Raw genomic sequence first — 17586 nt, 5'->3', positions numbered from 1 at the left:
TTAATTACAATCGCAATTGTTTTCTTAAGTTAACTGAAGTTCAAAGTGCAGTTTAACAAACATCTATTGTAGATAAACCTCTACGATTTTGCTGTACCTAAAGGTTATTTAAACAAGTGACATTGTGATTAGTTAGTCTTCTAATGATATTCACAAATAAGTATACAATTACTACTAAGTAAGTACTTAATTCTAACAAAATAGACTAAATACTCAAACTTCAATGACTAAATGTAATTAAGTATGTTTCGTCTAGCAAAATAGACTAAACACTCGAACTTCAATCACTAAATGTAATAATGTTTCGTCTTGTTCTAGACGATAGAGATTCTAAGATTTAATTTGACATTCAAGTTTCTATTTAATTAGTCAACTTTCATCACTTTTATTTCAAAATTAAAGTAAGTATCTATGTCTGGAAAATATAATTAAGATTGTTTTGAGTTTTTTATTGTTTTTTTTTTCGCAGTGGGTAGGTAACTTCTATTCCGCGAATAAATTGTTATCGTGCATAACCACAATCGTTATTTATGTACACTTACATTGCAAACCTACTAACTTTATATTATTTTCATACAAATAAATATCAGTAGGTTTAGCGAATTCAATAAATTCAAAACAATATAATTTTACTGTCAGCACACTAAAATTGAGTCATAGGTAGGTAGGTACTTAACGAAAAACTATCAAATAACGTTACGAAATTCTAATGTATTTATTTATTTATCTAAATACCGCTAATGATGTTTGTAAATATTTTTCATACGATAAATAATTGTTATTTACCATCTTACTAGTTAACTACTACCTACTATTGCCTCCCACCCGCACCCATGTACCGAGGGAACTACTTTCCTTATATACCTCTAGCTAGATGAAATGGAGCATAGGTTATTTCATATTCCTATATTAATTCAGATGTATTTTTAATTCGTTCACAATTTTTTGCGTGAAAAATTAACAAATATTCACATACATCCTTGAATAGTGTTGCAAAAAAACCGTTTTTTTTCTAATGTGAAAAAAAACCTTGAAAAAAAACCCTGATAAAAAACTGTTTTTTTTCTGGGCCTGGTTATTTTCAAGAGCATAATAACCCTAAAATTATTAGGGCATTTACCGTTAAAGATTAATACTTAAGATTATAAGATAGTCTTAGGTTTATTCTTGAATCTACGGTACTTTTCTGATAAAAATATTGGCAACATTCATTGATATTAACTCAACGAAAGGGAAATTTTGAAAATTGAACTAAAACTTACGCTAGAAAAAAAACCAAATTTAGAAAAAAAACAACGATGCAAAGTTTTTTTTCATGTTTTTTTTCAAAGAAGTGAAAAAAAACAAATCGTTTTTTTTCATTTTACATCACTATCCTTGAATACCTTTTATTAGTAGGATTTCAATACCTAATAGACTGGATTATTAACAACTGAAATTACTGAATTACACTTCGTTATTCGCAGTAACTAATCGATACCTCGATTAATCGAGTGATTCGAAACTTCTGTGTAATTACAGGGACTGCTGAGCGAGTGATATCAATTGTGTAGTTTGCTTAACAACACATTGTAGTCTTTCGTACGACGGAATTAATCATGTCTTTGTTCTGAGAAATGCTCTGATGAAGTCTTGTAGAAACATTTCTGAGGAATGTGAACTTCGATCGTAATTAGTTGTAAACAAATAATGTGATCAACTACAATCTTACGGCTATGTCATTGTTCAGTGCCCTAATCAGTGTCTAATTAGGGTAAAAAATTGTAATTATGATTGTTTGTAAGTGAAATTAGTCATTACCTAATTACGTAGTGGGTCTCACATCAACACAATATAAATAATATCACAGACAACATTTGGATAGAAAAATATAATCAATTGATATTAGTGCTTACAGTTCATGGTAAATGGAAGTAGATTAAATATTTCAAGTTTTTAATTTTACCTTATTATCACCATATATATAAATACTGGCCATGCTTAAATTCATTCCATATGGCCAGTTCAATCGACCGTAAAAATGCTTTTTTATAAAATACCCAACTTCAAAACATATGTAGGTAATGTTATATTCAAGCACTTTCAATTAATCATCATCAGTAATGGAAGTATGGAAGCTGGTATCTGATACCTATACCGAGGTATCTAATCACTTATTTCTTGAAAGTTGTGTTGACAAAAATAAATATGTTATTCTCGTGATCATTTTCTGGGATTTTTGTATGACTTCGAATGCTCACGTCATTCAGTTATTTATCATGAGGTGAAAGAGCTATAACAATTGCTTGTAGGATTTCTTGTGAATTAAAAATCCTGTACCTATAAAAATAAATATCATTCAGTGAATTTGGTATCCTCCTAAACTGGTTTATTTACCCTTTTTATGCATCGGTATGTAAACATAGGCGATTATATTAGAATAGAAGTATAGATGACGTATGTTGTTTAACACTAGGCACGTAAATTATTGTTTTCCCATCGCTGTCAGGATTACGACATACACTCGATCCCATAGGGCAGTGCCTCTCGACCTTAGCACTCAGTAACTAAGACTGAGACTTTCACCACTTTCGCTTTTGCTCGTCTGTCTAAGCTAGATACACTAGACAAGTTCTAAGTCAGTCGTTAGCTAGTAAATAAACTAAATCAAACTTTATCAAAATAAACAAAATTCCCAAGAAATACCTAATTGACGTCTTTCAAAATACCGTACTATAAAAAGGATTTCAGAGAAAATAAATTCGCAGAAGAAATATCGAATCAAAATTATGAATACACAACAGCAAATATTTTTCTTGTTGTTCTATTAAATGTTATCAATGACATGACGTGATGTAAATTCAATAACATTTGATATCAAACAGACATCCGCCCACAGTAATGTGATAGGTTCGAATATGGTCAATTACATACTCATTTGGTATCTTCAGTTTCATAATGTTAGTAAGCATTATCGTATTTATTTTATACCCTAATTGTCAAGAGGTCAAATCAAGAGCTCCAAAGAAAATGTCTGCCGGACAATGTGTTCAAAGTTTTCAGAATTGCTATATACCCCTGAGTATAGTTATCGGCACGGATATTGAGCCCTGACCTTCACCTGCGCAGAAGCAATTTATTGGTTTAGTGCCTTATGTGTACAGTGCGCAAAGCGATCCCCACTCTTCCGCCGAGACTTACTGTAAAATGTGACTGATAGAATGATTTCTGAGCAATCCTTAAAATTGAGTACTGGAGCCATTGATATACAAAAACCCTGGAGCACTCGGCAGATTTAATGACTAACGTTTGTTTCTGCTGGAGCCCTTTGTGTAGGTACCAGGGCCGCGATAGCTCATTAGTCATTATGTACTGTACTAATTCACATTTAACTACCATACATCATTCATTATTTCTCCTTGCCAACCCATAAACATCGGTTTTGTCACTTAAGGATAAGGAAGTACACGACAAAGACCTCACTCAAAATAAGATTATCTGGATGATGCTCTATTGAAGCAATGAATAAAGTGGTGAAAGTAGGTTAACTAGGTAGGTACCTTAGGTATACACCTCCTTGCTTTCGTAAGATTATTTTATAGCATAGGTAGCTCATACTGGCTGCTTATGTACATAAACAACAAAACAAGTGAAAAATAAGTTTACTTTGAAATTCGAATCCTTGGACATGGACAAAATAAGATCTGGGTGAATTACCTATCAATATGGTAAAAGTTGATTCTATAGCTCAAAAAAAAGCAGTGTTGTCGAAGAGCCGTGGTTCATTAAGGGCGCAAGTAGGCTATTTAAAACAAGTCCTCGTGTATTCGTTACACGGTTAAGCGACTTAACCCCGACGGCACTTAAAATGCCTAGACCGCGCTTACAGAGTTAAAATTTTAATGAAATGCGAAAAACGAATACTTTTAATGTCTGAGTCGGCTTTGCTGGGTTCAGTTTAAATTAGTACCACTGAAGTTCAGTGTTGTGGATGTAACTTATGGGCTATGAATGCAAATGCGGGAATTATGATGGCGTTTAAAAATGAGAGATTAAAAATAAGCAAAACATTTTGAGTAGTTAATTGAGTATAGCAAGTCCTGAACAGAAAGATGTAAAGATGTAGGAACTTATAAAATATTTTAAAATATTAAAATATTTATTATAGGTACGTGAAAATGTCTAATAACGGGTACCTATATGGGAGTACGGTGTGCAGGTATAATAACTAAATAATAATATTGTATAATTTCGCGGTAATTTACACCTAATTATGTTCATTGCTGAACCACCAGAACAATGTAGGATTTGTAACGTAAAATGTTCCTTGACGGCTACATAGGCACCTACAAAGTTAAGTGACTATTATGAATTCATAATAAGGTAATGACATAAATTGGAGATCAAGATACAATTTGTTTGCCGTAGGAAATGGATTATTAGTCAGCTGGCCAGTTCGTTACGTCAGTCTGCGTAATGACATATTTCCCTTATTGAGCCGACTGTATGCTCATCATTGCGATGATAATAAAAGTTTATTTCTTTTCGCTCCTTTGCTTTGTTCCTGGAATATCCGTAAACTCTATCTATTATACATTCGACCCAGTCATGTGGGCAATTTTTAGGAACTTAGGTTCAGAGGGAAGAGGGTTTTGGGTAAAGACATTAATGCCTGCTTGGGATTGTAAAACTTTTCTCCTATCCACTATATGCAACTGCAACAAAACAGACGTAGGTGATAGGTGAATAATTGTAAAATAATTCTTCTATAGCTTAGATAGGCATAGCTAGTATAGTAGATACTTACTTATATACATCATTAGGTCAATGAACCTAATGATGTTATGAATGTTACTCACATTTTTCTCGGGTTACAGCAAATAGGTAGTTACTACCACGCGGGTAATACATTCCCAGATACCCACTAAGATGATGAAAATAGAAGCTATGAATTACCTTGTATAAACATTTTCAACGAATGATCTCTGTTATCACAGATGTAAGTTTCAAGTAAAGATTAAAAATTCCTACATCACCCCAAAAAACGCCTTTTTGCGTCAGTTAAAAAACCAACACCGGATTCCTACAAAAATTTCACTAGCTACGGGAAGTTTTTGTTTGCGTTCAGAATAATAACGAGTTCATTATAACTGAAAGGTCAAGCAGTGTATCAGGAAATTGACTCGGCTCTGCGCAAATGGAAACATTCTTTGTGTTTATCAACTTCATGTGAATAAACGCTTTGGCGGTTACTTCGAATTTTTGGGTCAACTGTTGATTTGAGGACGATATTGTTAAAGTTATTCTTGTTGATGATGTATAAATACTACTTTATTCTATGAAGCTTTTATTATGTCTACCGATTTACAAAGAAAGTAATGCGATATGGATAGTACCAAGAATTTTGGGAGTGGGGATGGTTCCATGTAGGTATTTACTTTCCTATCTACTTACCCAATAAATAGGTACCTACGTACCTAGTCCCTGCGTAAGTACTCGCTATTCTTTTTCTCGCAGTACCCTCATTCTCACAGTCGATGTTCACATTGTACATAAGAAAGTATAGGCATCTACTCCCATCAAAGATTCTTAGCTACCGAGTATTTTTTCACTGTAGCTGGGTAGAACAAAACACCTAATCCAGAGGTAGCTACAGCGATTTTCTTTTGTTTATCAAGGAATTGATTTCATGCACCGATTTAACAACCTACTTATCACGTCGATAGGTGTATGTGTAGTATAACTAAATAGCTGGAAACTGGGTCGACATTAAAGTCAAGCCGAAAGTCCTACATCTACCATTCGTATAATAGTCCAAGATATAATAATATCACTAGCGTATTTGCAATTTTGCACTCAAGTCAAAAACACTGCTCATTGTTCCCTAAAATAATAACGCGCAAAATAAGGCACACAAGGGTAAATTACGGAACCAAATAAAATACCAATATTTTAAATAACATTTTATTGTAACTACAAATTAATATTAACTATTTGCACCAGAACTATAATCCCAAACATCCACGTTATTCTGATCTTCAAATTGAAAATAAATCAACTAATGTAATTCGATACAAAAAAATTACGTCCGATATTAGTTACGACCTCCTTTCGCGGATTTACATTATAACCAAACTTTTATTAAAAGGAAAACATACAAAGGTGTTAAAGGTCTGTTCAGGTTTATAATTTTGGCACAAATTCGTAATTAAATACACGATTAATTATAGACCTAATTTGATTAAATCTAATATATCACAAACCATGACTGATCACGTTAGTGCGTTTCAGTCCTAACATAGCACTAGTTTCAGTTAGTTCCATTGTAAAAAAAAAGTTTATACTTCATCTACTTCATTGTCTCTGGTAACGAAAAATATAAGTATTCTAAATTCGAAGAAAGCACGACTATGGCTTTTCGCAAAATACCAGCTATCAGCAATCAACTGGCTTACTTGAGATAGAATTCAGAAATTGGCGCTATAGGTACGAGTAATGTCAAATTCCTATCTCTATGAAGCAAATTAACAATTAGACAGAATATAGGGAATGGCCACTAGACTCCATAGATCGATATAAGAAGGACATCTGGCATATCTTCACACGATGTCACGTTGAATTTAGCGGCCGCGCGATCACCCTTCCACGATTTTCATACTTGATTGAATATTGCGTATCACAGTTTATCGCGTTTGTTCGCACCGCTCCTTCCCATTAAACACGACATATAGAATCCCTTTTCTCAGTTATTAATTTCTTTTTTTTTTCTTCAGACTACATATTTCACTCGTTACAAGAGACAGTGTAGCAAGACAAAGCAAAGAAAGTGTTCAAACATAAATATTGCAAACAAAGTAACAGTAAAAAAATATAATTTTCATTTCATACGCGTCAGTCCGTTAGAAAAAAAATCTTTATAAATACAACATAATCCATGATTTTTGGTAAAAATATTTTCAAATGACACACAAAACAGACACAGAGATCACATATACTTAATTAAACGATAATTGAGAGGCCTTTAAAACCAAACTTTTTACGACGATTTATATTCCGTTCATATTTTTAAAGCTCATCAATATAAACCTTTTTGTACACCACCCGATCCATCGCTATTATATCTTGAGATTGTTTAACCATACAATAAAAAAAGATTCAATTAAGTCAAGCAAAGTATAATTGTCAAAACTTCATTGACGGTTACAGAATCAACAAAGCGGTAGATTGGCATGGCAGAGCTAATTTAGCTTAGGGCTTAGATCAATGAAACAACTGTTAAAAATGACCATAATAACGATGTCGCTATAAGAATAATTTAAGCAGTAAATATACGTAGTGCATTCCAAAATTTCCGCACAAACAGAAGCGAAGTTCCTACATCTTTAAAACACAATTCCATGTCAGACTATTACCATAAACTGTCCCTAATTGCTACAACAATCGATATACTCTATCCGAAACAAATATTCATTACTATTTTACACTTTTTATTTTATTTAAAGTAAGTAGGACATTGGAATGAATTAATTAATAAAAATTTACGTGATAAATATATTAATACTTTTACATTTGACACAGACATAAAAAATGGCAGTTTGACCACCGACAAAAAACAATATACAATAGTAAGTTTAAAACAAAAATTAAGGGATAACTGACTGTTTCTGTCCATCATGAATTCAGTATTGCAGAAGATATGCACTGATCAAAGGCCTTGATGCTTAGTTACCTGTCGGCGATCAAACTAACTACGTATTAAATTAATTAACGATGGCACTCATAACTATATCACATTCTAACGCTAATTTGTTGCATAATGCTACCATTCTCTGCCACTCATATTGTACCGAATGCCATCGCCAACTAAATTTATGGACAGTGAGTGGGCAGGCAAGTAAATATATTTAATCGATCAAAAAGATGATTATGAAAGCCATTTCCTAACATTGCCAAGTTTTGTGAAATAGAACAAGGATTTCAACATTTATTAAATGTGTATTTGTATTCTGAATCGATTATTATGCAGCAATGATAAATGCGTAACAAGTGCATAAAGCATAGAATCTTTGGGTTACTTGCCTGCTCGCTCAAATTGTCATGTGTACAACCGGCTACAAAAGTTGTTCACACATTCTTCCTTTTAGATATAGATGGTGTGAGCAACCTTTGCAGGCGAGTGTACAGACACACATCGACATACCCCAATCTGTCATATTTCTTCAAAAGATTTTCAACCTTATTACAATAGTGGAAGGTTAATGATCGATTGGTAAAATTTGACAGATTGAGGCAGGATGTACATAATAAATTAATATTTACGTCATAGAGTCGTATCTAGTGTTGTTAGTAAGAGGGTCTGTGTCGTCTCGCTGACGGAAATTGAAAGCGTTGCTAAAACTTTCTCGAAGTCTTTCCGTAAACGTTTTGTAGACGAGATGTGCTTGCCCGAAGTCGAAGTCTGCTACTTCGACGGAGTGCCTGTAAAAGAGAGATAACAAATGAGATTGGGGTAATCTGAGGTATCCAGATGATTTGGATCGAATCTAGCCTCATTGTTGATGGCACGATTTTGGAAATTCAGCATCGGTTTATTGTATCGGTTAACTATGATTACGCCGGCAGCCCTCATCAAAGTGCCAAACATATCTTTGCCTCATAGGATATTTTTTTAAATAACGCTCATATAATTTCAAAATAAGGAAAATAACCAAAAGATATACAATAACATACGGCGCCGAATTCTTGAGAATATTTTAAAGTGCCGTGATTTTTGTACAGCGAATCATTGTGGCCTTTATTTTCGAATTTCGTTCTTCGTGAGTCAAAAGGTAAACGAAGAACAAAACTTTTAAAGATGGCGGTTATAACCCGACCGATGACAAAACGTCACATTTTAATGTAAAATGATCCCAGTACCTGTGGTCTACAATTTAGTAGTATTAAAATGCGTTCCATATTAAAATTTAACAATCTTTTAGGTTATTTAAGATGTAAACGATTTAATACATTTTTAATTAAAATTAAGAAAATAATTTACGACATTCATGATATTTGATTTCAAACAAGTCTTAAATACTTATGTAATCCTTAAGTTTTATCGTTCTAAAATATCATTTCTAATGTTGTCAGTGTATCACTTTCGTAGTTATTTTTATAAAATATGTACTTCAATCGTGACATATAAAGAACTCTTTTCACTCTTCTCTCCCTCTTTTTATGGTTTGTTTACCTTTAGGCTCACGGCTCGGCGAATAGGGTATAAATGCGCCGGACATTTTACTTATAGTGCGCAAGCATAGACATAGGTGCACTCTATTCCTTCACTCTTATAGCCTGTTGGGACGGCAATCTGACACGACGCGACAAGCGCTGGACCGATGTTTTTGTGCTCTTCGACGCACGTATTTACGTTCAAAATAATAGAAACTCACCTCGTACGATGTTGATAGTAAGCGATACCAAACACGACTAGGATGACAGCTACGAGGCAGAAGAACACCGGTATTACTATGACCGACAACTGAGCGTGCACCAACGCTGAAATCATTAACATTCAAAATAAAAGATAACATAAATATTTGAACAAAAAGATACAGGGTCAAGTAAGGAGGAATACAATACTTCATTTCCGTAGCCGTTTTTGAACTGTTGTGTTTAGCTTTCAGTCAGATGTCAGATGTATGTCAGATGAGCCAGTGGTTCAAATACTAACCGAAGCCTAAAATTGAACGTGCTTTTTCAACATGGAGCAACTCGTTAAGTAAGGTAGGTAAGTTTAAATTGCAGAGATAGTAAACTTCAAATAAAATTAAGGTCTGAGCCACTTGGAGTTGATCGATTTTATTATCTGCTTGGTGAATCGCTGAAATGTATCCTTCGAAATCGCAATAGACGAACTTATACTGGTTTAAGTTGATCTTTATATCGGAGTAAATAGAAAAATAGCTCACCTTTATAAATATTAATAGTAGATTTAGTAACAGCCTTCCCAATTTCATTCTCAATGATCACAAGAACAGTATGCTGATCACTGTCCGAGAAATAATGGACTAGAGGAAAGTTGTTGGCAACGGTTCTTGTTTTAGTAAGGCAAGTTTCATTGCCTGTAATATTGTATTGGCCAAGTTTGTATTGTATGCAGTAGAAGAATGGTTGGGATCCCGTGTATTTTACGTTTAAGTTTAATAGGTCCCCGTGTTGCAGCCAATCAGATCCTGAGATGTTGATTGTTGATATCGGTTCTGAAATTTAGAAATGTTTTGTTAGTTTTCTATTAACATAAACGGTAGCATAGGACTGTGTTGACATTGTGTTTTAGGCGACAATATGAAATATAGCTTAATAGCATAGAAATAAGGTTGAAATTTCAATGTAAACAGTCATAGCACTCAGTATAAATGCCTATACATAGTATATTAAACATATTCCGTCTTACCACAAAAACTTTTTAACGTCAGTTTAAGACTTGTCTAAAAAAATTTCAAATTATGAAGTTGTCATATGGTTCATTTTGGAGCCACATTTTTTTTAGACAAGTGTAAAACAGTGTTTAAAGTTTTTGTAGTAAGGCCAATTGTGTTCCTAAATAGTAGTAACCTGATGGAATTAATTAGTATTGAAAGTACTAGTTATTTAATTATCCTGTATAACATAGGTACAAAAACAAGTACCCCTGTATTTTCCCGATAGCTAATTTATCTATTGTTATGACAATAACATACATTATATTTTATTTTTTTCCCCAAAATATTTATTTTCCTACCATTGTATAAACCCTTTTAATTTGAGGAATAATGTGGTCACAACACTTTATCCTGGATTTTGGTATAACCTTTTAACCTATGACTGTTTTTATGTATTCTGTCAAAACACTGGCCTCAAAGACTCTGTTAACAAATTAACATACAGAAAACTACATGTCGTACCCACATTGTAAATTCACTCTTCATTGAAAGCTTGATCATTTCATGAGATATATTGAGGTATTCTTTATGTATGAAAAATACACAATATCTATGTATGTGTCTATAGCGTTTTTGCTTGCAACAAAGTTGCTACACATGTTTAGTTTCATGTTTATAGCATAAAGATAAAAATCAGTAGACTACAATCACCGCATTTTTAGTAACTACGTAATATGTATGTATTTTATTTCTGTAACATACTTTGAATATCGTGAATACCTATTCAATTTATCAACAATTTTATGTCTATTTTTATTTTGCGCACTAGGGAAAATATGCGACTTATCGCCACGCTTTAGCTTTTAGGGACAAACAAAAATAAAAAAAATAGCTTCTAATACAAACTATGATGAAGATATGCATGATGGTTCCAGCATATTCCTTGCAAGGCAATAATTGTTGTAATTGTGTAATTCTTAAGAACAGGTTAACTACGTACGACTACTGCTTACACACATACACATGAACATTTATTTACGACCGATAGGTATGATAATAAATGTAAATAGGTTTACAGATAGTAAGTACTTAACATATATTTACCTCTAACAAATACAGTGTGCTGATATCTTCCGAAGGTATATCCTTTACCAACAGGCACTATATTAGCACACGATGACTTCTCACCGTCTTTGCCTTTCATAGTTGTTCTGTTAGAAATGGCTCGTTTTGCAACCTTATGTTGTTGCGTATCATTAACATCTGTAGCTTTTTTAGGTGTTGTTGATGGCACTGTTGATGTCGACACTGTTGTTGGCGCAACTGTTGTTGATGAAGTTGTTGTTGGTTTAGGTGTTGTAGTAGTTGTCGTAGTCGTTGTAGTTGTCGTCGTAGTAGTCGTAGTCGTCGTAGTAGTGATTGGCGGTAATGGCTCATTGTCTGCAACGACTATAGCTTCTATTTCGTGACAGCCCATATTGTCTTCATAAGTGTAGTTAAAAGAGAAGTCAGTTGTTCTCTCCATTAAGACACAGTCTACCAACCAGTATGTGATTATTGATGAGGAATTTGCCTTCAAAAACTGCAGTTCACTCTCCTCGAGTTGGATTACGTGGTTGACAGGCTTGTTGACTGCCACGAAGTTGTTCGGCCTTCGTTCTTCATTTTGATTTAATATCATGTCACCATGCAATGTGTCTGTAATTAGAGAATACAATAATAAACATAAATGTTTTATTATGAATGGTTACTGACATTTAATACATATAGCCTGTTTTGCCAGTTTATGATAATGCGTAATTTATGTGATAATTTGGATATCGAATAATGTAAATGTGTAAAGGACGAATTCCGTCGAAAAAATTAAAGAGGAAAAACTTTATAAACAAACTGCGTCACACCTTTACATACCTACTCATTTACATACGCTCACAATACTTCGAAGCATTTTTCAAGTCAAACGCCTAACAAAACGTGTCCTTTAATTATAACATGTTTCACGGTTAATTAAACGCATTAAGTTAAAATTTACACAGGTGCCTAAGTACAGATGTAACTTGGTAAATGTAAATGAACATACAAAACGTTAGTAACGTGTTGATTCTTTGCTGTATGCATATAGAAAATATACGAAACAAAAAAAAATGTAAATCTGATTGTGGCAACTAACCGCAAAGGGCGAATTAACCTTGCTGGGTTAAATCGGTTATTTTACACAAAATTGCAATTTCAAAAATCTAATCGTGGTTTCTGAAGATTCTAAACAAAATCGATTAGAAAGAACCGAACAATCGAATAGACACTAAGAATGGCAAAATATAAATAGAAGAATACCTTTACAATAGAAAACCATTATTATCATTTATCAAAGAGCAGTCAACGAAGAAATAAAAGTAGAAAAAAACCTTCGCTATTCAAAATTGATAGACTTCCAATTACTTAGACTGATCTAGGTTAGACGACCAATAAATAAGAAAGTGAATGTGGAACACGTAACATAATATAACGAGCTGAGTCTATTCTTACTCAATTTTGCATAAAGTAGACGAAATAACGATACTCGATCCTTCTACGACGGTGGTGCAGGGTTACAGCGACATAGGTATCGATTTCCAGAAATAACGAGTACCCAGAGGGTTATCCCGGCTACGCACTAATTGAATTACTTGGTCGATGTATGGACTATATCCGGTTGATACTTGTATCTTGAATATAATAAATGCCTCTATTCGTGAACATCTAGGATCAGTAGTACCTTTAAGAACGGCAAATGAAAAAAATATGGCAGTCAATTCAGGATTATAATAACGAAGACCTAAGTAATAAAATTACGTAAATTCTAAAGCTAGAAGTTTCAGTCTCTGTATTTGTCACGCTTTCACGGTTAAACCGCTGTTGCAATTCAGATAAAACTTAGTTTGGAGATAGATTGATATCTGCAGTCTAGCACAGGATTGGATGGACGCTTAAGCCCGCAGTATAAAATAAGAAGAATAATAAAATTATTAACCACATTTTTTCCTCAAAATCATTTCCAAATGTGTATGAATCGACAAGAAACACCTACAAATCAACAATACAGACTCATAAGAACAAGATGCATAAAATGTCTTCTTCCTTATAAGCCTGGTTTCAAGTTCAACAACCTGATATTCGTGTCTTAAAATAACCAGTCCGGTCAAATGACTTACGCATTTACAAAAACTGAGACCTCTTGAATTTCCTATTTGAGAAGATTCATTAAGGGACCTCCCCTTAATTAATTTTCATATCAGACACAATATGCAATGAAATCTATTTGCAGAAGATAGAACCTTCAGAATAATCGTAAATCAATATTGACAAGAGCAAGAGGTCGTAGTGGCCTAGTGGCTAGAGAACAACCGTGTTCGATTGTCGATCAGGCAAACGCCAATGCAAGTTCTCTAATTTTGTATTGTACTTTCTAAGTATATCTTGAACACCAATGGCTGAAAGGCAGTTGAAGGTAAAGGAAAACATTTTGAAGAAACCCGCACTAAGCATGAAATCATCGAGCAAGCGTGGTGATTAACGCTCATCCTTCTCTCTGAGAAAGGAGGTCTGTACCCAGCAGAGGGACAGTAAAAAGGATGATGATGAAGAGCAATAAACCGCTGATAACATAAAAGTTACTTTATAAACCTACCTGTAAGATTGAATACGGTGAAAGCTGTGGCGACGGTCCACCACAGATTTTCAAAGTAATTCCTCTTGACATCCAAATGCACATTGTACTGGCCCGCTTCGTAGGTGCTCCGATAGTACTCAACACTCCAAGTGACAGTTTTATTCGTACTGACGATCTGGAAAAGATTTTTTATTAATCACTTGATGTATTTATTATGAGGATTTCATAAAACATTCTCTTTCCTCTAACTTCTATCAACTCTTGGAAATAAAAATAAAGACCATCTTTATTCTAAAATTTAAAAACTGAGGAATTATTGTCGGACAACTATGTTGTTAAGAAATGAAAGCCATCTTTTGTTACCATCGTACGAACGAGTTCATTATTCGTTAGATTAGTTTAAGAGAACCTAATCTCTTCGACGGGTCAACACTCGCTTCAGAAAGGAGCGCAAATGGAATAGATAAAATTAGGGCTAGGGTTGACCATCAATCATATAATAATAATAGCAATTTGTATTCAGACTCCTTTGCCAGTCATTCGCTTTTCACTATACCCAAGGGTATGTCCCTTGCCGTGAAAAAGAATTGAGACAAAATATACAAATTGTAACTCGATAAAACTCGTCGACGCTGTACATGGCATTGGAATTTTCATTTGACGGTTATCGCAACATTAATTGTTAGTCATGCATCGGGTCTGTTACGATAGCAGTTTGGATAACCCCAGATCTAAAACTGTGTTTAGACAAACGTCATATGTAAATCCTCAATTTTCCTCCTCTTAATTATAATTGGCCGATACAAAGCCATTATATCCAACCATTAATTTGCATATAGAAGGTGCTTATTCCATACTTTTAATTTGATGCGCCAAATTGCATATTAGTTGTACCATCTACTTTAGCAGTTATACCTACAAATGAATTACAAAGTACATATTTATAATTGCAAACATAATAGCTGGTTGGTTAACAGGATATCAGCATTTGGCATGTGTAAAGTAAACTGAATGAAACGCATCGAGACGCGAACCATTGCTCTAGTTAAACTTGCTCGGCGACATGATCATTCTGAATCAAATCCCGCCGGTTGGAAATCCGTAACATGCAAGCGGTTCCGACCTCGTCTATTCGCTTCCCGGCCTTCAGAACGCATACGCTAGAAACTTTACTGAATAGATAGGTACACAATCGTAGTGCAAATAATTCACAATATGTTAATAGTTGCGATACTGTTATGAGCCACGTGTAAGCTTGGATGTCCACGTGTCATTTAGGGGCGGTCTCTAACGCATCTCGTCGTAAGTAGGATTCTAAATACTTTTTTGCTGTGGTGGGACATGGGACATTAATGTTATAAATAAAGCTTGATAAAGAACAAAACATGTACATTCTGTCCAGAATTCAAAAAGTGAAAGAATCCTGAAGCGATTTATGGATTGGATGATCCACAGGATGGTCACTATGGTCAGTAGATCACCTGAGTATTTTATTGACGTTACTAATCTAAATGCAAAAATAAACAAACTACTTCTTAATTCATCAAATGTTAGCCATTATTTAAACATTCCAATTCTGTCCTACTTCCAGTAGACACTTCTATTCAACCTATCTCTTCCCAACTCTATCAAATATTCTCCACTCCTACTCAAATTAGCCACGAGGACTCAAATATACATGTCTAACTCTATATCAGTTGAGTTCCTGTGTTAACAAACTTATTTATAATTGCAGCTTGATACCAGTCAAGGCTGTGTGTAACAGTTCAATGACCATAGTTGTACATAATATAACAAGCATTGTAAATTGAATAACAAAAGAATTCTTTTACAGTAAGAAAATATTTAAGATTAATAACTGCATTATTTTACATGCAATTGTGAGAAAAATTATGAATTTGCATTTTTAATTGTGGAACTACATGAAGAATTTGTAGGACAGGCAGTTGCTCCATGTAAAATATCAGTTTGCAGCATTAATTTGAGGATGAGGGGAGATAAAACTATATAGCTATTCACTCTTAAGCTTAAGACGAGAAACCCACCCCAACCGAAGCCGACCCAAACGTAGTTAGAAAAAGGCTCGGAAGATGATGATGACAAGAAATCCACAGTGAACAGTCATAGAGTGGTGAAGTAGTGGTTCACAAATTACCAAAACTTGATGACAAATTAGGGCAGAGATAGTACAAAAACATAACAATAGATAATCAATATCTTTGTCTGAATTCAAGACATAAGCATTGATAACAACAGCTTTGTTACCGATATTTAATCCTTCACTTTTAGAAATACTACAATAATGATTATCTTAATGTTTATGTGTCATCAGCTTCACTATTTATATATTCCACCTTGTTATTAGTTAGCTGTGGATATGAATTATCTAATTATCTGTGGATTTACTTAATAGAATTTAACATTAAAGTGCTCATACTCAGCTACATCCGGTTAGTCTGGAAGCCGACCCCAACATAGTTGAGAAAAAGGATCGGAGGATGGTGAGATAGGAATTTAACATTATTTATAGGATGTTCATGTGAAAATTCTATGTCCTTATTATTGTGTAGACATTCCTTACATACACTGCTATGCAAATAAATAAATAAATAAGTAGGTATGTAAGTTATTTAAATACACAAAGCCTATTGTGCAATCAATTTACATGAACACAAAAATATCATAATGACAAGGAAAATTTAAAAGGAAGGAAGTATTATAAATATTCTACTGGATTTAAATGTCCTAATAAGTTTGAACAAATCTCAGCAACAGTATGAATCATAACTGATAAAAATATAACAAACTTCCCGTTATCCTCTACAAATATATTAAACTATTCAGTGATCTTTGGTTCCAATTTTTATGGAAGGAAATAAATATAGAACATGAATAATGATTTTTTAAACAAAGTCATACCTACATTGAAGGCAAGCATAGTCCAATAAGTATAAGTTAAGAATGCTTACCTCTTGAAGGTGTTGTGGTACTGCATTATCGCTGAAAACAAATTTGAAGTTCTCCCCCGAGTAGCCCGATACAATAGTAGCTGTGAATGTCACTTTCGCACCTCGCACTGCAGGCCCATTATCCGATAAAGTCACTTGTATTGCTGACACCCCTACAAAACCAAATACATCATACATATATCAAGCTATATTTAGCAAACACATCCTGTAATAAAAATTGTAAAAAAAATAAAGTAGGTACCCGTTTCCAGGACAAATGCCACGATAAATAAAATGAAAGGAGCCATATCGAACGAAACAGCCTCCGATTGAAAAATCACAAAGAGAACATAGCAAGCACTGAATATTTTATTTAAGTAATAGTCTTAAATCATTCGTTTAACACTAAGCGAATACAAGAAATAAAATTTCGTATCAAATTATAGCTATTATTGAGTTTGTACGTCGTTACAAAAACATGAACGTTTGCGTTTCATTGGCAATTTGACACTGACAGTTCTGTCTGAAAGACAGACACACATCAGATGTCTAGTGTTGTACCCCTAATATCCGCAATATCCGCGATTTTTGATAAACATGATGGGAA

At 33.8% G+C, this 17586-nt stretch overlaps 1 protein-coding gene across 1 annotated transcript; it reads right to left on the bottom strand.

Annotated features, from left to right (window-relative positions):
• Nucleotides 1-6834: 6834 nt before the first annotated feature.
• Nucleotides 6835-17502, bottom strand: LOC110375810 (uncharacterized). Its single transcript, XM_021334073.3, has 7 exons — nt 17242-17502; nt 17001-17152; nt 14050-14206; nt 11487-12080; nt 9930-10220; nt 9411-9516; nt 6835-8457 (listed from the first exon to the last, which is right to left on the bottom strand). Exons 1-7 carry the CDS (start codon nt 17285-17287, stop codon nt 8295-8297), a joined length of 1509 nt encoding a protein of 502 aa, XP_021189748.1. The 5' UTR covers nt 17288-17502; the 3' UTR covers nt 6835-8294.
• Nucleotides 17503-17586: the final 84 nt, after the last annotated feature.

Source organism: Helicoverpa armigera, chromosome 2 (assembly GCF_030705265.1).
Source record: "Helicoverpa armigera isolate CAAS_96S chromosome 2, ASM3070526v1, whole genome shotgun sequence".
Taxonomy (NCBI): Eukaryota; Metazoa; Arthropoda; class Insecta; order Lepidoptera; family Noctuidae; genus Helicoverpa; species Helicoverpa armigera.
Note: the sequence above shows the minus strand (reverse complement) of the source record. Positions and strands in the feature narration are given on the sequence as shown.

What these genes read in the sequence shown, in the direction of transcription:
- LOC110375810 (XM_021334073.3), bottom strand. Translation starts at nt 17,287, where the DNA reads ATGGCTCCTTTCATTTTATTTATCGTGGCATTTGTCCTGGAAACGG. An exon ending in CACCGTATTCAATCTTACAG is followed by an intron (nt 12,081 to 14,049) that starts GTAGGTTTATAA and finishes CTCTAATTACAG; the next exon opens with ACACATTGCATGGTGACATG. An exon ending in TACTATCAACATCGTACGAG is followed by an intron (nt 8,458 to 9,410) that starts GTGAGTTTCTAT and finishes TCTCTTTTACAG; the next exon opens with GCACTCCGTCGAAGTAGCAG.